Genomic DNA, 22,902 nt, shown 5'->3' with positions numbered 1-22,902 from the left:
AAGTTTTAAAAGCTTAGTAAATCTCACAAATGATAACCACACAATGTACCTTATAGACATTTCTGGTCAGAGTGTCACAAATATTGTTGAGGTGCCTTTCAATGTCTTTATTTTCCTCTTCCTTGGCTTCCTTTTCTATAGTCCTCTGCCTGCTCAGTGGCCGAATGGTTCCAGAAGATGACTTTAAAGAGACATTAGTTTGATTTGACTTTACAACATTCATTGACTCCACAAACACCTTGTGGAACCAGTGCAGGGAGAACTGGTACATGTAGTTGAGATGAACAAGATCGGCCACTACAAAGTACAGCACAGCCCCTCTATGGGCCACAGGTAGGTAGATATCACGGGCTGCTTCTATGGTTTCTTCCGTTTTCGCAGAAGCCTTCATTCTCTTCATAATGTCCTTAGAAGTCAGTTTAGATTTCTGTAAAGTGTCAATGAGGTCCTCGTCATCAAGTAGGTGTCCTAAATAAATGATTACATAGTTATACTACAGTAGACAGTTTTATATATACAGCTTTTAAATACACATCACTGAAGACTAAATTGTCCTTAATGAACTAGAAAAATGAAAGAACAGTCTATTTACAATAGAAAGAAGGGCGAATTGTTTTCATTGCACACATTGGCACACAAACCTGACGGTTGCCTCCTTACCTTCTGTTTTCTGCAGTAAGGTGAGTGAGCGTTCCTCCAGCTCTCGCAGTGTGCATAGATCAGAGGATATATTCTCCATTAACTGGTTCCTCTGCAGCTCCAGGTGGGGCTGCTCATGTGTCACCACACTGGACAACAGTTGGTCTTGTAGCCCTTTAAATGTTACCGTGAAGCTGATTACAGTCACCATGATACAAACAGCGGGAAGGAAGTGAGGATTGGGGTTCTGGGTGGACATGTAGAGCCTGGAATAAGAGAATTTTCTATTAATATACAAGACCACATTATTATTTTTCTATCCACGGGTCTACCTACTAGTCGAATAGCTTAACATTTCACTTTGCTGTCTGAATTTATGGTTGCCAATAACTTAAACTATAACTCCAGCCAAGATTTAGCCACCTAGATTTTTAATAAATACCTTCCCTTGACGGTTTTAACCTGTGGTTCAGTGAATGGAAATGGCCTATTGATTATATAATCAGTTTAATGACTATCAAGTTAAGATTGCTACTCCATAGATACAGCACAGTTAGTGAGTGTTGTTAAAGTAGGACAGGTAGTGTGTTACTAGCAGGATCACCTAGTAAAAATAAAGGGAAAAGAAAATATCAATTACATTATCCTATGAATCACTCAATCAGAATGAGTCTAGATGCAACCAGGTCTTACCATCATGTTACGGAGGAGAAATATGGATAAAGTCCAAATGGAGCATGGAAAGGTCAGAACAGGAGGTACAAAATTCCACCTTACCTAAAATTCTGGTTGTACTCTATTTCAGAGTCGCCTAGTTGTATAAAATCCTGTCCAGCCCGACTGTGGATTTCCTTTGCCAAAACTGACTTTATGCTCGGGTCCAAATCTTCTGAAACATCCTAAAAACACAGGACAGCAAAATAAAAATCAGGTTGTGTTTAGTAATACTATAAATACATGTTTTACTATTGATACTAATCAGGGACATTGCTAGGTACTATGAGCACGTCAAGAAAAAATAGAGCTTTAAGAATATTAGGATTCAATAAGAAGCTCAGTGACTATGTAAGGTAAATTCTAGCATAATCTGATTTTACAGGGAAAAGATTTTTACTTAGTGTACATTGACTATTTATTTTGTTTTGATTTAGTGTGTTTAAGCAGCAAATGCATTTCCATCCTCATGGATTCATGTTATCTTGGAAAGACATAGGTACACCATGGAAGGGGTGTATTAAACATTCTTATTAGACCTGTAACAGGATGGGTTCCCCAAGACGTATGGCATTTTCCAAGGTCTTCATATAGCCAGGATCAGAGGCCAAAACCTGGCGCAGTTTGTCACCTTCCATCTGGCGAATCCATTTATAGGCCTGATCATGAGGGTCAATGAGAAGAGGCCAACGTCGACCATTCTTTACCAATATGGCATTTTCTGTGGAGAACGGGTCTGGAGGTAACCCTTCACTTTGCCATCGCCGCACCTACCGATCATAGAGAAATAATAATGTCACAGCACTGATCAAAAAAAAATTACGATTAGGAAAAAAAATCTTTTCAAAGCAAATACATTATTTAGTTTTTTTGCAAAAAAGGTAGAAGCCACTCCACCTCATGAAAGCAATTTAAACAAAGAAGATACATGAAAAACATGTTCCATACCTCACTCTTTCCCGCCATGGCTCTAATAATGGAATAATCTTCTGATACTGGTATCTTGTAATGTCTACAGAATCCCAACCACTGCTCAATCAGCTGTGCCCGATACTCTGATGTAAACACACCACAGTATGCAATGAATGCAGCCGAAACCAGGAAATCACCGACAATACTGTCCAATCGCAAGTCCAGTCTGTCTACTGACTCTTTCCATCGTACCTGTAATAGGACCGGAACAAAGTTTTACTGATGGCTTTAAAGGGAACACATTTTTGTTTATATTCATCATAAATTATTATTGCTTTTGTGTTTTATTTGATCTGGTAAAAAATGCTGCTGTGCCCTACGGTACGGTTTAATCTGACAAATGGTTGTTTGGCAGCATGAGCAGCAGAAAAGAGATTTTAGGTAACATATTTATTTCAGTTTTTTTTTAATTTCATTTTATATATTAACACATATAGTAGTAATTTATAGTCATGAATTTAAACCTAATACATATACATTTTCAAAATGCAATAATTTTTATATTTATATAAAAAAAATTTTTATGTTTTATAGTCATAGTAAAATGTATAGCTAAATTTACTGTGCCATTTTAGTCCTGATGAAGGTCTAGTGTCTGGAACACGATGGCTTAATAAATATTTTTAATCTGAAATAAACTTCTATCTGGACTACCACTTGGATTCTAGGTTCACTTATTCCAGCTGCAGACACAGGTGACCAGTAAAGTGGTACCAGATAAAAGCTTGGGGGATCCAGTGCCTCTTATCCATTTTGACAGTGACACTGACAGCATGACATTGATTTCACCTAATACTAGTCTATCTAAAGCTAAAAAAAAACTGTTTGGTTGCATACACAATTTATGATAAAAAGGAAAGAAAACATAAATGTTTTTTTAAGTAAGACTGAATCATGAAATAGTTCTCTTTTAAAAAAATATTTGCAAATCACCTTCTCCTCCTCCAGAGCTTTGATAAGCACTGAAGCCCTTGTCAGGCGTTTGGTGGTGAGTTGTTTCCTGTACCCCAGATGGTCTTTCTCTGCCACACTGTCATTGTACTGTTTTTGCAGTCGCTGCTGATGTTCTTCAACCTGAACGGCATAATCAAACATATTTATATATAGGTACACATCAAAAAAGCTCCACAGCCCACACTTTCCAAGACAGGTCAACAGTATGACCTTCTCTAGATGTTCCCTTTATTTATATTTCCTTACTCCTTTCTTATGATACCTCATGTTCCTATTGCATTTTGGCCCTGTCAGCTTTTTAAACAATTTGATTTTTTACATGGCAGCTTTTTGCTTTCCAAAAAGCACCTATGTGTACAATGACTAATGGAAGCATCCTACCCCGGGTACATGAACAGTGCTAATGCAGCAATACAGCAGGTGCTGGTAAGCTGGATTCTATGACAATTTTGTATCCGGGTTTAGGCTTAAGGTTAAGATAAACTGGAGGGGCTATGGAAACACTTGAAATAACACAAACTGCATATTTGCATGATATAGCCAGGGGAGGGACAAGACCTGTAAGTATTACTTAACTGCAACAGAGGTAATTCAGGTTTTCTGACCTGCTAGTGACTGTACTGGTATTAGAGTTTCCATTTCAGAACTGGACGGACAAAAATACAAATTATTTGACATGCAAAACATATGTCTTATATGTATTTGATCTGATTATTTAGCTGCCTGGAGTATAAGTGTAACTCTTTTCTAAGTGGACAATGCCATGAAGATGTACTATGAACTGGGTCATAAGGAACAGTGATGCCGCTTTACCAGGGATAAGTTGGACTGTTTCTGTTGAAGTCTTTCCTGGGCCAGTTTTAATGCCTCTTGGGCTTCTGCCACACGGTGCTGTTTGGGTATAACCATCTGAAACAAAATAGGACATGTTGAATGCCAGAAAAGTAAATGAGTCAATTAAACTGATTGTTGCAAATTTAATTTCAACGTTTGATGCTGAAGGAATTAATTAAAACGTTACCAAAATATTTCATAGTTTGAATACAGTTGAGAAAAATGATTAACTTCTGTTAGGGTTTTATTACTATTTCTTTGTTGTATAGTCATGTACAGATTGCTCTCTCCTAAATGCCACTATTTCTCATTCAAGCTATCCCAGTTTTGAGATAAAAAAAACACTTGCAGGTTGGGCTCAAGTTTTGGGATTGTAGTAATGTTAAGGAAGTTGGGCCCAAGTTTAGGGACACTAGTGAGATTCAGAGGATCTATCATACAAACCTAGATTGTGCCCAAAGTGGTAAGGTTAATCTATCTTGCATCTTCTCTGCATAATTAGGCATGGACGTGGTGACAGGTGACACAAGGGCAACGGGGAACAATTGATGGCAGCTGTAGCGAAGTCTGAACTGCAGGGGTAGTACAGTAGTACAGAAATCTCCATTGGAGAGTCAGAATTCAGCGGGAGATTAATGGCAGGTGAGTAAGAACAGAATTTAGCAAGACAGGGGGGGTACTTAGGGTTAAACTAGGAACAGTAGTAAGCAAAGTACAGAAGAAGCAGGTGGACAGATCTAATGGATAGCCAGTAACCTTGTAGCAGTGTAGTACACAACAGAAAACAGGTGTAGGTCAGGTTAAAAGGCTAAGGTCAGTAACAAGGAGATCAGACATTCAGACAACAACAAGGCTAGAACCTTAACAGCCAGTCAGGAACATAAGTCAGGTCAAACACATTGCATCCACAAGTCACAGGTGAGGTAGTATGAACAGCAGACCATTCGGTTAGGTAAAAATTAGGGGAAAACAGTAAGGGGTAGGAGCACATGTCCAAGTTATGAGACAATGTTGGGATGCAAAAGACAGATTGTGAGACAATAGCAAGGCAAATAATAAGTAAAAAGAATAAAAGAATAATCCTTGGTAATAAAACAATGACCATAATGAATAGTATGGGGCCTAAGTTTTGGGTCAAAAAGCAAAAAGTAACAGCTACACCAAAACTAAATAACTTGTGTAAGTCTTATTGTAAAATCCATGAAACCAAGGGTCAAGTCCAGCATATCTTCATTCATGAACAACCCCAACTCCAAATTTGGCCGTAAATGTGAAGCCTTACTAAAACATAAAGGCATCTCTGAACAATGCCTAGCTTGTTCTTCTATCGTGTGCCCTACATACCTTGTGGACTTCATGATAGTGTTCTAGAGCCAGCACCCACTGACACAGAGAACGACAGGCTGTGGAAACTAAGCCAACTTTCTGTGGGTTGAAATCCGGGATGCTTGTATATTTCTTCAAATTATGAAAAACCTGCAAGTGGATCATAGCAATGCATAAGTCACAATAAATTAATTAAAGGTAAACAGTAGAGTTTTCTCACTAAACATATAATAGCCTTGATTAGCTAAAGCTCTAAAAGGCTGGAGAGGATACACATTCATCAGTGAACATGAGTGATCCAACAAACCTGGAATAGATTGCGCTTAAAAGTCATTTGCCTTTTTTTAGCAAATGTTTTCAATCCTGGACCAGATCCATTACAGGTTTGCTGGATCCCCCAGCTTCATTGATGAAAGTGTATCCTCTCCAATCTGGGAGAGCTTTATTACATAAATTATGATTTATAATTACAATATTTTATTTAAAGTCTTGAGCTTTGTAGCTGTATATCTTCAAAGTAGGATCATCTAAGGCACTGCTACCTCCTACTTCCTAGCCTTACCAGATATGTAAGATATTTAGTGGTGTCACACTATTCTTCCTTCCTGGAAAGGAAGCTGGACCTGACAAATGTAAGGATCTCCCTGCTTTTGTTTTATGCACTACCTCTTCTGCAGTTTGACATTTACATCACAAATCATTAGATCACCTGTTCAAAGGTGAGAAGATCTAAGGAAAATCTTTGTCACCATCATGAGGACTGCATCCATGCAGAGACAAAGTGCATCTGCAAAAAGACTACTGATAATTCCTGCATTGATCTGGGGCTAATACGACTTGTATGAGCCAGCTGCATGGCTCTAGTCTAGTCTTCACTTTAATGTTTTTCGGTGTCGATAAAGTTATTATTCTAGCTACTACTGTGGGTGTAATCTTTACACTGGCCACTAATTTAGGAAGCTTTTTTCAATTGAACCCCGAAAAAAGGTTTTAGTAGCGTTTCCCCATGGCCTGAAAATTGTTTCAAGGGTTCCTCAGGGGTAATATGGTTGAGCAAAACTGTTATTAGTAATACAATGGAATTAATTCCTATTTCATCTCCCTGATCAACTTATCTTACCCAGTAAGAACTTTTTACATTTTGTAACATGTAACAATTACACATTAAATCAATTACCTTCTCCGGTACGCTGTCCTTGTCAAGGCTGACTAGTCTCTTGAGAAATCCCTGGTCTCCAAGGAGAAGTTTGGCTGTGGCCCAATCGGGTTTCTTCTGTAGAAGCACGCATACAGCGTTCATGACTGTCAGCACCAAAAATGGAGGCTTTGTGTACACTCTGCATGATAGTGTCCAAAAGTTATACTCTAATAAATCAAACTGAATGTCCTTTATTTTGGTTTGTGATCAGTTTTACCTTTGACTTCCTATTTATCAAATTTTCCTTAAAATAAGTAGTAATATTAGATTATAACTAGCTAATACAAAAGGCCTGAGAAGGACTGGTAACTTCTGGCCTGTAAAGGATGGATTATAAACCATTAAAAAAAATTTACAGTCTAACCATTATGACTGCTGCCTTGTGAAAATGGCAGTCAACTAAAAATATTCCCAAATAAAATACCATTTATATTACCACAATAATGTGTTACTGATGGCAGTTCAAATTCTGATAAAGATCTAAAAGTGGGAGCATCTCTATCCAACATATCTAATTTCCACTGGTTTAGGAGGAAAATGCCCCCCAGGCCCCAGGTTAGTGCTCCCCAGACTACATAGCAGTTAATAAATCAAATAACACAACACTGATCAGAAATGGTTTAATTGTCTTTGATTGGTCTATACATGCTGTAGGTCAGGAATGTTATAATCAGCCAGATAAGTTTTTTATTTCAAGTTATTTCACACGGGCAGTGTCTGTAAATGTCTCAGAGCAGTTTCCCCCCTTTCTTGTAAGTAAAACACATCCTTGTGATTTCACCTACTTGACTTCTGAAATGTCAGATTTGTCCAGGGAATCCAGGGCTGATACGGCCTCTGCTAGAGCAGGTAGGACTTCACTGAGCTCTCGCTCGGCTTGCTGCAGAGGAATACAGGGAAAAAATGTGATAATTACATTTCTATTATTATCTAAAAAGGTTGCAAATATATTACAGTACATTTTTTAAACAATCATGTTTGCCATTTCACTGCTTTTTAACCAAGTAGCAGAAGTAGGCTAGACAAAAGGACCCAAAACTGCCTGTGATTGGCTCTAACCAGCTAGAAGCCAAGGTCATAATAATAAAAAACCTCCAGTCTATATGGACTCTTTACTTTTCAATAATGTGGAACTCCTGCTAAAAATAACAAGATAAAAATTATGAGATCACAAAAAATATAGAAAAGAGTACACTTCCCCCCACATTATTTTTTTCCATTGGAGTCCTAAGTATGATGGCTACTACCACAGAACACTTTTAAATCCAGGTCATTCTTAGCCTCCAAGTTTCACCATGTCAGGTTTTGGTCTACATTAACATTTATAGAAATTTTATTAAAGATGATACATACACATATCATTAGGCGAAAACAGGCAAACCCAAAGACCTAGGTAGTTACACAGTAGCCTAGTCTGTACTACACCTTGCACAGATCACCATTACTACACTCTATGGTTCATTTTGTGCTGCAAACAACACCTCTGAAAGTATCACCTCTATCTCAGTAAACAAAAAACAAGACTATGTCATAATTGCAGGTAAAAAAACAGGGACGTCAAGAATTTAAAATGCTCACTTGCACTTGTGTTTTCAATAAAATACTTTTTATTCAACTGCAATGTGCCTTTGAACCTAATAGAAAACTTGACTATTCTAGGAATAGTCCGTTCCTTGCACTCCTTGCACACCATAGCAGTTTCTGGGAATGTCTAATTATTCTCAATGTTGGCCAAACTCCTCCATCCCTCCCTTCACCTCCCTGTGTGAAAGGAGATTCAACATAATGTCTCTCAAATGACAAACCTCGAGTCTGCTGTTATTGTTAACAACATATCTAACATAGACTTTTGACTGACAAGTTTAATTTTTTTCAAGCAGGTATAATATATTGCTATATGTTGTTGAAATGATTGGACTGGTTACAGGGTCTCAATTAGCTTCTATGAATTGATAGGTATTTCTACAGATATCGGGACAACATATGTGGTGGCCACAAGGCAAGATCTGTTACCTCAGCATATTCTTGTACAATTCTGGTTTCTTGAGCCATCACCTCTTCTTCCTGCTTTACAATGGCTCGAACTTGCTCCACCACAACTGAGTCTCTCTGGAGTTTAGCCATTAATTCTTCTATTTCCTAAAAGAGGAGAAACATTACAAATAATTACAATCAAAGAGAATGGTTTGGTGTGCATCAACTTGCGTGAAGCTAAAGGCTTTAACTGAGGTTAGGTATTAAGCATAATGAATTTACAACAAGGTTACCTTTGATTTTTGCTCTATTTGAGGTCCCAGAGCTACCAACTCATGCTGCATGATCTCAATGAAAGATGAGGCCTCCAGCAGCTTGGACAGTCCAGTGTAGAAACGATTTCTAAGAGAAAGAATCAATTGCTATTGCATACACATATGATGACTGCAAAGTTTGAAAGGCTGACACAATTCAAGCAGATTTACCAGATGACTAAATAGTAAGTATATCTTTACAATAAAAAATACACACATGGTAGATCCAATACCAGAAGCTCTAAACCATTTCATAACAGTACATCAGTCTGTTAAGTGTCTGGAGGAAAAGGCCACCAAATATAATCCCCTCCAATTTAAACACAAGACATCTGCTAAATGTCTGCTTACTTTTTTCATACTATCACAGACATTAAAGAAACCCTAAAGTGTATGTAAACCATAAGAATGCATTTGAGGAGGTTGTGTTTAACCTTCAAAGTTAACACAAAGCAGATCAAACACAACCTTTAAATTATCATTGTATGCTCTTTTATATTCAAGGTAAACCTGCTTACCTGTCTGGTGCAAATTTCAAACGCTCATAGGAAATCAGTCCAACATTAAAGAAATTCTAAAGCCTAACCAAATAAAGTTTGCGAAATGACTGTTTATCATAAACAACATACTTTTTTTTTTTTAATAAAATACTTTTTTCATTTTTTGTTGCATCTCAGTGCTGCTGATATTTTGCAGCCTTTCTGAAGTTACTTTCTCTGTGACAACTCAACCTGCACAACTGGAAGACCATTGAGAGGCAGTGGCTTGATTACATGGTAGTCTTTTAAAGCTGTCTGCATAAAATGGAGGTAGCTAGCAAAAGCACATAATAGGTTTGATCTTTTGCAGGACAGTTGTGACTGCAGCTAGTTCCTATGCAGCATAACTAAAATTTATGTGGGTGCCATTATTATAGACTGGAGGGGTTCCTCTTCCAGTTGATATAAGCAAGGCTGGCCGCATTGTCAGCACTAACCTGGTTTAATAAAGACTGGCAGACAGTATACACAAAAATTATTATTAGTTAGTAATTTTACCTGTCTGTGGTCAGTGTTTGTCTTTTGCTCTGTAGGATGTGTGAGAAGGTGTCTATGAAGCTCAGGTAGCTCTGTGGGGTCACATAATAATGTCTTCTGCTTTCCTTCAAAAATTGTTCTGCTTTGCTGGAAACACTTTTGTGAATAGCAACACAGACTTGAGCAATTTGGTCCTGAAGATCCTACAGAGGACATCACAAATATGCTTACATCGTCATCACTACTTTTAAAGTGACGTTTTATACAAAAATTAAATTTATGTCACAGGTAAAGTGTACCTCTAGCAAAACCTTTGATTTTAATTTTGTACAGAGTAAATAAATGCTAAAACCCTGACAGATTTCATTTGCTGAATAGGGGACTGAGAAGACAGGATATGCAAATTCCAAATATAGTGTACTTAAATGGTATGTATATATAAATGTTTTTTTTTTCAATATCATTCAATCCAGTTCCACCAAGTCTAGGTCTTTTAGGATCAGTCTGAGCCTGTGAATAGGCAGTGAAAGGAAGAGCTCAGCTCTCTTTTTCTGCTTTTTTCGCCTATTAGCATTATTCTTGTCAGCACATGAACTTCTTGTCTGTACAGTGACTGCAAGAGGCTGATACTAGGTCAAATTCTGGTACTAATACTGCTTGCATTTAAAAATACATTAATTGATGTAATAATAATTGCAGAACTAAATCTATTTATTTAAATCTGCCTGGAGTTATATTGTTTGTGCAAATGTTGGAACATTGCTTATTAGATGCATTCTATGTTTTGACACAAAGGCCCCGATTTATGAAAGCTCTCCAAGGCTGGAGAGAATACACTTTCAGAAGTGAAGGTGGGTGATCCAGCAAACCTGGAATGGATCTGGTCTAGGATTCAAAACGTTTGCTAGCAAATCATTTTTAAAAAATCCATTCCATGTTTTCTGGATCACCCAGCTTCACTTTTGAAAGTGTATTCTCTCCAGCCTTGGAGAGCTTTCATAAATCAGGCCCAAATAATTGAATTTGAACTTGCAAGCACCTTAGGGTGTATACAGGCCCTACCTATCTAGTTTGAGCACATAGTGTAGTTTTGCAAACATAAAAATACAGTGGGTGACTCAATCCACCAATCTTCATCCATAATAGGAATATCCATTTTTGGATAAGTAGCTCTCTTCTGAAAGCAGAAATTGATTAAGTGGCTCACCTGGGCATCTTGCAGCAGATGGCGCTCTGTGATGTAACTGGTGACCACACTGCAGAGAGCCTCTTCCGGCCACTCATCATACCAGTCAATAGTACAGCAGTTGACCAGAGATGGGTGAGACCGGCAGTATTCACGGAATGTCTGACCAGCAGGGCTCAGGGCGAGGACCACATGTAGCTTTGAACGGACCCGCTGCAGCCAAAGAGAGGTTTTTCAAAGTCACATTACTGTTACTCTGAACACAAATAAAAATATGGAGATACAAAGCAAAACTTGCCCATACACTGATTACCCCGATCCCTATCTGATTTTGTCTACTATACTGTAGACAAAAAAGGGCAGAGCAACGAACAAATAACTTCTAACAAAGCTTCTTTTCCAGTTTTCGTTTTGTGCTAAGAAGGATTAGAACCTCTGTAAACCACTTTAGTAGAGAGGACAAATCTACCTGTAGGAAGAAAGTCAGCATGGACTGTGCACTGTCAGACATGTTGGCCTCTGCAGCCTCTGTTCGCAGCTCCACAAAAAGACCATCCAGTTCTTCTTTGTCAAACAGGTCTGGAACGTCTCCTGAGTTCAGGATACTGTTTATATCCTCCAAAAACGAATCCTGCCCAAAGAAAAATATAGATTATGTAATATTCCAGTAGAATACCATATTGCCAGGTAAGTCAATAACCTTTAGATATTAGGTCACAGTACAGATGCAAAGATTTTACTTCCTAGAAGTTGGCAGAAGGAGAGGTAGATTACAATGGCATGAAAGACTGTAAAGAACAAATCAGAAGTGAAAAATGTGAAAACTCATCCAGGATGAAATATATGCATGAGGACCAAGATGGACCAAGATTGAAGCCTTGGAAAAGGTCCACACAGACAACGTTAAAATATTGACATAGGTTCTAAATCTTTATTACTTTATGCACAGAGGTAAATAAAACAGTAAAAACCAGAGCATGGCAGACGAATAATGAAAGCCATGGAGGACAGAAACAACAGTAATGAATAAAAACAAAGTGGTTTCTGGTGGGTCCCTGCCCACCACCGACCAATAGAAGAGCTGAACAAATGTGTATTATAACCATAGCTTACAGTATTTTGTTTACATTGTTTGCAACAGCAATTATTGAATAGAAAATAATGCCAGATGTTCAAATTATTTCAACAATCAAACCAAATATGAACAGCAACACTAGGTCTGATACATATTGAATTAGATTTCTGCTGGAATATAATAATACTACACAGTGGTAATTCTTGTAAATTATTGATATCAAGCAGGTAATGATCATTTACCTGATTGTGCACAAAACGACTAGGTTATAGTCTACTTTTTTTCTCCCAAGATAACTTGGTTTAAACTGTAAAATTTAGTAGTGACATCTTACCTTAATGATGTCAGAGCCTCTGATGAGAAGTACAACATTTTTGCCTTGCAGCCCAGCTTCCTTAAATAGTTTCTTCAGCTCCTCTCTGAATTCCGTGTGGCTGTAACTTTGTGTTATGGATAACCGGAAGAGCTTGCAATCTGATAAGTAGCAGGCCAAGGCTGCGCTACCTACTTTACCTGTTCCGTCCAAGCCAACCTGCACAAACAAATGATCAAATGATCACTCTGGTATATATGAATATTTTATAAGGATACCAATTGGGAGTGTTTGTAAATACACTATTAGACAGATGCACAAGGGCAATGTTTCTTTATCATACTATTTTCAAAAAGAGGCAGGTTCAAGCAAGATTTTTGGACTGCGATTACTCATCACAGCAGTATACATTTCAGGATGAATTGGTAAGCAATGATTGAGTTTTTATTACCAGCATCATATGTCCTCCAGGCTGTCTGAAGACTCTAGCCGCTCTTATGATATGCTGGATGGCTTCAGTAAAGAATACATATGTGTCCTGTATAGAAAGAGATTTAGGCATTTATTCAAATGTTGCTCGACAGACGTTTTTACAAAGTGTGCAGCAGTCTGTGACAAGCCAATTTATTTGTTGTTTCACCTCTTTGCATTTTGCATATTCAGCTTATAGAGAAATGTACAGAAAGCTCTACAAAGTATAAGCACAGATTTCAGCAGCTTAGTTGAAACCTTTGAACTCTTGTCTCAAATTGTTTGTTTTGCCTGAAGAGCATTGAAGCCGATAAACACATACAAAACACAGAGGAAGATACTCACTCCAGAGCTGGGGGCAGTCATTCTCATCTTCATCCGATACTCCTCCAGCTTAGATACAAGCTGTCTCTGGTTAGTGACCGGTCGGTACACCCTACTCTTTGCCGTACCTGTCTCTAGAAAGTCTACAAACTGAACTGGCTCTTTCATCAGCTTTTCCTTTGACCAAGACATCTGCAGTAAATTGAAGCAAAACTCAAGATCATGGAAAAAAATATATATTCTAGTCATCCTTACATTTTAATAAGTATTGAACATTACTAGCTACTTCTGTTCTGCAAGCATCTATTCAGAATTCACAAATGCATATCAGCTTCTAAAATAAATATAACTTCTTAAAGGAAGCCTCTACTGAGCGAAGTATGAGAGTTGTCATTGTTAAGCTATTCTTTGGAAAATGTTGTTGTTTGCTGTCATGTTGATCTAGTGGCTCCAATATGTTCTGAATTACTGACCTGAAACAGATTAGGATAACATTTTTAACTTTAAAAATTACTTAGACAAAACTCTGGGCTCCAAGCTATCCACACAAGTGATAGATGTCCCACCATAAGTAAGTCATACTTTTTTTTATTATTCTACCCAAAAACCAAAGAGCATCTTTAGTAGAAAAAAAACCTCCAGGTGACATTTCCAGATTAAATGTCAGGTTTTTGGCAGCTTTACTAAGTTTTAATAATTACAAAGTTTTATTTTCCTGGGCTTTTTAGTTCACCTAAATACATGATTAGGATGCCACACCTAATACAACAAACTGCATGTATTTTGACAATCATCAATAACCTAATGAAAATCTGTTGCTTTGTGTACTTTTGTGTTAATGAACATAACAGTACATATGTCTATGCTATTGATTTATTATAGTCTGCCAGTAAGCCGAGTGACACCAATGTCCCATTTGTTCTCATTTACCTTGAAATAGTTGTGCAGCTCATCTGACACACACTGGTAAAAATTTTCTCTGTCTCCTTGATCCACAAGGCGATCATGAAAAACTCGAGTGGCCTCATGAATAAGTAGCTGGGCTGCCATTTCCTTTGTCACAATGACTGATTCACTTGCCTGAAGCAAACCTTGGAGGACCTGTTGGAATTTGATTGCAGTGAAACAAGAGATTAGTGTACTTAGTTGTCAACAAAACAACAAGTAATGAAAAATCAAGGAAAAGACAATGTCTTCAAGCTATCCCGGTTTTGTTTCATGAAAAACATAAGTTGACAAGTTATCTGATCAAGATAAAAAACATAGGATGTGATAAGAAATAAGCTATAATATGTAATATAAAGTTCTGGTGCTTGTGTAATTTAAAGTGAACCTGTGATTTCACCTCAATGCTGCCCCTGCAGCTGTGTATATTAATATTTCCTTTGGACCTCTGCTGTTATGGAAGTGAACAATAAAAAGTAAGCTTTAAATAATGACTTTACATCACATAACAGCATCGAATGCCTGAGCAGCCAATCACTAAAGACAATCTCTCTGTCATGTTGGAGTGTATGTGTAAGTAAATGTATGTTAATTTGCTGTCCTGAGTAAATCGCGAAGGGATGCATGGGCAAAGCACAAGTTTACTTTAGGCATTAGCTCCATGAGACATTGGATTATGGTCATACATAGGGTAGTAGTAAAATAGACTGTTACCTTAAACAGGTCTCTAAGATTAAAGGTGTAGTGACACTTAGCTGGGGTAGGTAACAAGCTCTGACATGTCTTGTAGTAGATGGCAATTGCACAGGATGACAATAGCTCTCTGCATTTCTGGATGTCTGCTAGAAAGTTCTGGTTCAGCAAAAATGAACCCAACTGTACCTAATAGAAGAGAAATACATGAATTAAAGTAAATTGCCAAAGGTATGTGGAAATCAAGAGAAGCATTAACCTCCCTGGCGGTCTAATTATGTCAGTATTTTTATGCCAAAAGCGGTACATTGTTTTGCATGGAAATTTATTTTACATTGTAGGCCTATAATTTTTAGGCATAACTCACCGAAATATGTCCAATATTTACTAAATTTATTAAATGTATTAATAAACTTTAAATAAAAAAAGCACAAAAATCTGTTAAAACAAGGGAGCATAAAAATACTAAAACCTGTAATATACCTGTACAGTAGCATATATATATATATATATATATATATATATATATATAATGATTACTTTCTATTGGATACAAAACAGTTATTTTGTATTGAATCCAATACAAATTTTTCTGAATTTCTCGCCGCGCTCCCTCACACACACCGACGCATGCACCAATGTCACTGGGAACTCCCAGAAAATGTCAGTGCACTTGCCGGAGGAAGATCGGAGAAAGACAAGACGCCGGAGGACGCCAATGGGACCAGGTAAGTGTTTTTTTAATGTTTTTAGCTACCCTGAGTGTGGCTCGGGGTTACTGCTTTCAGCATGTTGTTTTTTACTCCGAGCTACACTTGGGATTACCGTTCAGGGGGTTAAAGTCCAACTCTGGAATTTTTTTCATCTAAAAATGTCCCCCAACTGCTAAAAAAAAAAAAAATTGCTATACTCACCTTTAATCGTAAAAGACTAAAGACATACAGGGTTTCATCATGGTGTTTGAATCAAGTTTTCTGTGAAGACTTAAAATTCTGCCCACCCCATACTTTCAGGGATACCATATAGTGGAGGCAACATTTTAAAGATATATAGTAAGGAGTAAATGGCCTTATAAAAATGTTTGCTTCTAGCTTCACTGGGCCGAGTTGCATTCATTTTGGTTTCCCTATAAGGATTTTTAGTTCTCAAATGGTAATACTATGTTCCAGTAACATTTGTTCCATTTAAAGTATGACAAAAAAAAATTATGTCTGCTGATTCTGACACTGATTCCAAGTTAGTTTTGCCACAAATACACCAGCTGCACACCCATGTATAAACAACCTTAGGATTATTGTCAAAAAATCTAATTTTGCAATTTTATTCTACTATAGATGTGACAGTTATTAGTTGAAAGCTATTCTGTAAAAGAAGAGGGTTATTTCATACTAGTAAATGCCAGTGAGTCTAATATTAGCTGTTATGCAGACCCACAAGAGTGTATGGTTAACTTTATCTACATCCACAAGATGTCAGCAGAGCTGCATCAAGAATAACTAAAATGACAAAGTAAATAGTACAAATATGCCAAAATGACATTGTTTTCTGTATCAGAAAAAAAAGATATGACAGTAAAAAATGTATTGCTTCTAAAAGTCCAGCTGCTAAATTAGCTTGCTAAAGATTGTGGCACAAACTTGCATGTCACAAAAGGCAAAGTGCATGCTTGTGCCTATGGAGAAACAGTTCTAAACAGACAAATCCTCTTTTAGCCAGAAATTCTTCCCAGCATGTTATGTGCCTCTAGAAAGAGGTGGCACTGGTGCCTGTTTGAGTACTGTAATATCCTCAGACATACAAATGTTTAAAGTATGGACTATGAATGATATAAATGTAACTTAGCTACTTCAGGTACCTTGTTAACAGAGAAAATTGTTTGTATTTGATATATTTCTTGACATATTTTTTTGTAATAGATACAATGTAATTTATTTGAAAAGTTGTATGTATTTGTGCCTGACAGTGTCTCAATAAAAAATGTAATTATAAATAAAAATGTATGGACCAATTTGGTGAATTTTCTCTGGTTTACATTGTTACTTTCAAACAAGAGGTGTCCCCCGCATTACCTCTTTTTAACAGAAGGTGTCCCCAGTCTTCTAGGCCAAAAACGCACAGCATTATCCTACCCAGTAGAATTGAAGGGGCACTATGGCCATCCTGTACTCGTAGGATCACAGACTGGTAAGATAAGTAAGGAAAGTATAGCATACCACTAGTGGGGGGCTCCAGTTGGTAACTTGAACAATGGTGTGCAAGGTGGGGGATTATTTGTGCTGTAAGTTTACCAAAACTTTACCTGCTAAGGACAGCATCTACCTTGAAACCACCAGTGAAATGGAACAGTCTCAGTGTCTGTAATACATAACTACTTCAAAAAAGGTCCACTTACTTTATGAAGCATTCTACCTAAATACAAAGTCTTTTTATAATGATTGAATTGTAAAATTGTTAGAGAAAGAATACAAGGGGTGTATAAGAAAATAAAACTTTGCAGGTGAAAACTTTCACTTTATGAACAAAGAAAAATAAATTAAGAGAATAAGTTCAAGGTATAAAGGGTCATTTCAAAGCTGTAAAAGCAACAAAAAATTCTGGTGAAAGTAAAAATGTGGAAAACATTTCAATAGAACACTTTTAAAAAAATGTCTTTAGCTGTTGATAGGCACTCAAAATCTATAGGAATTTAAAAAGTTACATTCACCTAAAATTACCTTACCTCAATATGATACATCTGTCAATGATAGGAGAGAGCACAGACTAAGCATCCCACTGGCTCATAATAATTTGCATGTAATGTAGGTGCTACACATTCTGCCTTTGAACTTTACACTGGTTAACATGTCTTTTTCATCAGATATAATTTTATGTGGCTAATTATATATTGTGTGAAATTCGTTATAAATAGCCTTAACATAATACACTTAACAACAGTTTTCTTTTTTTAAGGTTAGAGACCGCACTAACTGCAATTGATTTATCTGTCATCATGCCTAGAAATTGCCTTAATGATCCAGACAGTTTCTATTACGTGTGTGGTTCATTCATGTTGAGAGCACAACGTCGCCAAATTACCACAGAACTTAAAAAGATACATACATATAGATTGTATTTCGGGTGTCCACTTGGTGACCAGGATAAATCTTGGGCTCCACATGTCATCTGTACCAGTTGTTCCAACGGACTGCGTGACTGGCTAAATAGGAGTAAAACAGCAATGCCATTTGCAATCCAGATGGTGTGGAGAGAACCATGAGACCATCTAATCAACTGCTTTTTTTGCAACATCAACAAAAGTGAATTCTCAGGAAAAACGAAGCATTAAATTGTATATCCCTGCCTGGATTCTGCAGTTAGGCCTGTTCCCCATGATGATTCATTGCCAGAATTGGTACCTCCACATGATGGACTTGCTTCTGTAGAAGGTGATGAGTAATGCACTGGAGTTGCAGCCAGTTACAACCCCGAATCATCTGATCCTGACTACTTGGCTGATGAAGATTTAGAACCAGAGACCTTTACACAAGCAGAGCTAAATGATCTCGTTCGTAATCTAAATCTCTCCAAAGACAAAGCAGAACTTCTTGCTTCAAGGCTTAAACAAAAGCACTTGCTTGCAAAGGGCGTAACTGTAACTCACTACAGAAAACAAAATCATAACTTGGCAGCGTTCTTCACTAGTGATGGCTCACTGTGCTACTGTCATGATATTAATGCACTCCTTACCAGTTTGTCACAAGAGCATGTTCCATCTGAATGGCCACACTGAAGATGTATTAAAATTCACTTTAATGGTGATTACATTTTAGTAAAAAATACATGCATGTACAATGTTAACTATAATAGTACTCATAACTCAGGAACTGTACGTTTTAGGGAAAATCTGAAAACGGCTCTGAAATCTGCTCAAATTTGAAAAGTTTGCTGTGGTTTCTGATGATTATTAAAACTAATTTTTGTTGACCTGTGTTATCATAACGTAAATTAGTTGTTTTATCATGTGGGGTAAAGTAGCAAGTTCTGTTTAAAGCTGACCCCACCAGGTATACTGACTAACGTTTTACTCTTCCACATATGTGTTTGGTTGATAGGATCTTTGACAATGTGTAACATGTGACATGTGTAAGCTACAGGTTTCAACTTGGAGCTTTCACATGTCTGAGAACTCCTCTCAAGTGACAGCACTTGGTACCTGAGTGGCATATTACCAAACTGCTGTAATGTGGAGGAAAGGGAAGATAATCAAATGATCCCTCCAACCCCTTTATATCCAGAAGTGCCAAGAATTTTTTCTGGAGGAAAAAGACATAGTGGTAAAGGCAAGTATGTAATAGCACTGTCCCTTTGGTGACCAAATGCAACAAGCCAGTGCCTAAAATGCCAGGTTTGTGGGAGAATTGGGAATTCTCCACATACTCATACGGGCATGGTAGCTCAGAGATTAGCACTGTGGCCTTTGCAGCGCTAGGTCACAGGTTTGAATCTTGGTCAGGGCACTATATGCATGGAGTTAGCAGGTTCTCCCCACGTTTTCTCTGGGCACGCTGGTGTCCTCCCTTATTCCAACAAAAAAACATGCAGTCAGGTTAATTGGCTTCTCCTTAAATTGACCTTAGACTGTGTTAATAGCTTATGATTATGGTAGGGACATTAGATTGTGAGCCCCTTTGAGGGACAGCTAGTGACATGACTATGGACTTTGTAAAGCATTTCATAATATGTTGGCACTACATAAATACTGGATAATAATAATATTAATACTCAAAAATACCAGATAGTTCTCTTCACTTCTGGTGGTTGCACAGATCAGCGGTAGTAGCAATAAGATTTGTTGCTGATAGGGATGGTAATACAGCACTGGTTGACCATCTACTGAAGCTCTAACTCCGCCCACCTTCCGTCCATAACGTTTTTTGTGACTTGGGTACTGTTCTCTACATCATTTCTAACATGAAGTACAGTGTCATGTCTAATTATGAATAACAAGATCTAACAAAATTCTGGCTTTGATGTGGAGACTTGCATATTTCAGGCTCTTGCGTCTCACCTTTAGTGGAAAGAGAGTGGAACTGCCCACCCTACAAATTTCTAGGCCAGGCAATCTTATAAGCTCTTAGGTATAAGCTTAATACACTTAATACTATATTTCCTAAAAGAGCAATTCTTATGCATTATAAAACTTCTACTTTACGCTTAACTCTTTATTCATGATATATTCTTGTTTACCTGAAATATATGCTGTAGTGCCTGTACTGAGGGGTGAGGCAAGGTAAACATGCAGAAATGTTTTAGTAGACGGGGGCTGAGTTCATTTCTTCCTCCTCCCGGGGGCGCACAAGCAGCGATGAGAGAGACATCCCGGATGGTCTGCAGGACACAGATAATTGCTTAATTATAATTTACAATATTTGGTAAACAGATAATTTTAAAAAAACCTCAATGACATAGAATGACCATTGTCCACTTAGCACAATTTTAGCCAGAGAATATGATAATTTTAAGCAAGACAAACCCCCAACTGCTTCTTCTATACCTGTTGACTATGATTCTGTCCACGGGCAGGCCCGCTGTGTACAGAACTGGAACCCTTTTAGTCCAATAATATATATTAATTAGCGAACCAAGTAAAATAAGACGCGTGGCTATGCATGGAGCGAGTAATCCCTAAAAGTCTAATTCTTGAAGAGGCCGTTAATTTTTTACGTTGCATAAGGAACCCTTTTGCCATTTTTTTTATATACATTAAAGCATTAACTTCTGCCCATAGTAATCAATCATAGTTCATTTTTTATTTAAGAAATCATATTGTTATGAGAACTAACTCAACTTTTGTTACTATTTTCTTTTCCTATTATTTTTATTATAACATAAGGCTGTGTTTACACAGACGGTTTTAAAAACGCATGTAAACGTACCTACCATATTTATATGTGTTTTTTTGCACTTTTACAAGCATTTTGAAGCTTGCCTATAAAAATCTAAAAAACACTTATAATCACCTATGACCCGTTTTACCATGATTTGCCGCAATTTTACATAAGCGTTTTTAAGAGTTTTAATTTTAACCCATTCAGGGAACGAGTACAGGGGTTCATAAAACCCCTTACTCATTCCCTGAAAAGGTTTAAAATATATGAAAAAATTAAACAAGACTTTAATGTTAAACTATTTCATTAGATGTGTGTGTTTTGTGTTAACTGTGTTGAACTTTTTTTTTATCCCATAGGATATCCCACAATGAAAGGATGATTTCCATGGCTGCATTCATGACATAAGCACAGCCGTGGGCCTCCTGACGGTGTGGGAACCCAGGCACTAGAAGGCAAATGAGGTCAAGTCTCCCCATTCACCTCTAGTGCTGAATGGCTGAGAAAAGGGAAACCCTGATGACACTTGAGCCGTCATCAGGGTTTTCCTTTTCTCAGCCAATCAACGCACGCTCTCATAGCCCTAGCGGAGCTGTGGCATGTGTTCTTGGGTGCAGAACACATACCACAGCTCCGCTAGGGCTGCGGGAGCAATCAGGAGAGCCGAGTTGTCAGGAGAGCAGAGCTCTGCTGATTGCTCTCGCAGTCCAGTTATAAATGCTAGGGCTAGTAGGCATAATCAAATAACATCTAGAATAGCAAATTAAAATAAAGATACCAACCTTCCACGTAAGTGCTTTAGTGTCTTAGAAGCCACCCAGTTCTAGAAATTGACGAATCAGCTCTAGCGGTGGCTGGGCGCCATATTGTTCAGGGTTTGGCATGTTCAGGTCATCAATAAATACAGCAATCTAAGAAAAACCATACCAGAAAAAGAGGTATATACATTTACCAAAGTTTAACCAGAATTTTTTTCTTAAAATACGCTGCTGCCTAAATTGTAACTCCCCATTTGAAAACTCCGAAAAACACTTGTCCAGTTTGCATTATTTTGGCTGTTACAGCTGAACCCTAGGTTCCCCAGATTTATTGCGGTTTCTAAACAAAAGCAGAGAATCTTATATTCAGCATAATTTACTGATGGGCAATCTTTATGCATTTTCAACAGAAGTAATTGATTCCCCTCCAGAGAATGTTGATGAAAGTCAGATTCACTGCTAATGTTGTCATCACCCCACAGTTGCTGTTCTGAACTGGGAATACAGAATGCTGTGCCTGTAGGGTCCTGTTAAGATCCTACACCTGCTTTTTTTAAGGATCTCCCATGTAGTTTGCTCGGGCAGCATTAGAGAAAAAAAACATTCTCTGATGTGCACTCCTCACATTGGACTTGATTTGCAGATGGTTCTTTTTTTTAGACATTTTTTAAGCAGAAGGAATTAGCAAAAAGTGGAAAATATGCATGCAAATGTAAAAATCACATTATTTTGTAGAAAAGACAGCACAGTGACACACAGCTGCTGATTTAAATCTTTGTTTTTAGTGATGAGCTTTTAAATGACTAATTAGACATCAGTATCTATTGGGTCATTGAGATTAGGCCATACGCTTTGCACCAGATTCACAGAGAAGAGGAAGTCTATTCTTCTCCATAGAGACTGTTGTCACCCAAGCCTTAGTTAAAGTTCTGTGGGCTTTCATTTGGATTGGCTGAGCTGCAGTTACCAGTCCTTAGGCGCTGCATTGATTTTTCAGGAGGGTATTTTTCACCAGGTATTTTTTTATCAGTAACACACCTTCTGTTCTAGAGTGACAGCCCTCAATGAATGTACTGTGCCTTAGGAATGCAGTGTTGTCACAATTTCTGCATATACAAAAATATAACAGTTGATACATCATGCAAAAGGAAAAAAGAAGAGATCTCCCTAAAGCAAGGCTGAGGGTCCCATCTAAATTTAGCCATGGGGCCCTATGATTCAGTTCACAAGTTAAGGAGTGAAAATAAAAAAAGAAAGTCTGATAAATACACTGGCACTATATAAACTTGTAAATAAATAAGGAGTTATTATATATCTGACAAATGGTCA

At 37.5% G+C, this 22,902-nt stretch overlaps 1 protein-coding gene across 1 annotated transcript in view; it reads right to left on the bottom strand.

The window, feature by feature from the left end:
* Window positions 1-22,902, bottom strand: part of DNAH14 (dynein axonemal heavy chain 14) — a 124,420-nt gene that overhangs the window by 14,466 nt on the left and 87,052 nt on the right. The window contains 22 exon segments of the mRNA XM_072410300.1: window positions 50-468; window positions 661-905; window positions 1,417-1,538; window positions 1,893-2,123; window positions 2,302-2,517; window positions 3,259-3,399; window positions 4,093-4,188; window positions 5,458-5,589; window positions 6,617-6,776; window positions 7,423-7,517; window positions 8,651-8,776; window positions 8,905-9,013; window positions 9,963-10,144; window positions 11,149-11,340; window positions 11,597-11,758; window positions 12,537-12,734; window positions 12,967-13,053; window positions 13,332-13,502; window positions 14,241-14,411; window positions 14,970-15,137; window positions 20,175-20,315; window positions 21,598-21,726. Coding sequence (XP_072266401.1) covers window positions 50-468; window positions 661-905; window positions 1,417-1,538; window positions 1,893-2,123; window positions 2,302-2,517; window positions 3,259-3,399; window positions 4,093-4,188; window positions 5,458-5,589; window positions 6,617-6,776; window positions 7,423-7,517; window positions 8,651-8,776; window positions 8,905-9,013; window positions 9,963-10,144; window positions 11,149-11,340; window positions 11,597-11,758; window positions 12,537-12,734; window positions 12,967-13,053; window positions 13,332-13,502; window positions 14,241-14,411; window positions 14,970-15,137; window positions 20,175-20,315; window positions 21,598-21,726 — 3,693 coding nt within the window.

Source organism: Pyxicephalus adspersus, chromosome 4 (genome assembly GCF_032062135.1).
Source record: "Pyxicephalus adspersus chromosome 4, UCB_Pads_2.0, whole genome shotgun sequence".
Classification (NCBI taxonomy): domain Eukaryota; kingdom Metazoa; phylum Chordata; class Amphibia; order Anura; family Pyxicephalidae; genus Pyxicephalus; species Pyxicephalus adspersus.
This window is presented reverse-complemented; position numbering and strand designations above follow the sequence as displayed.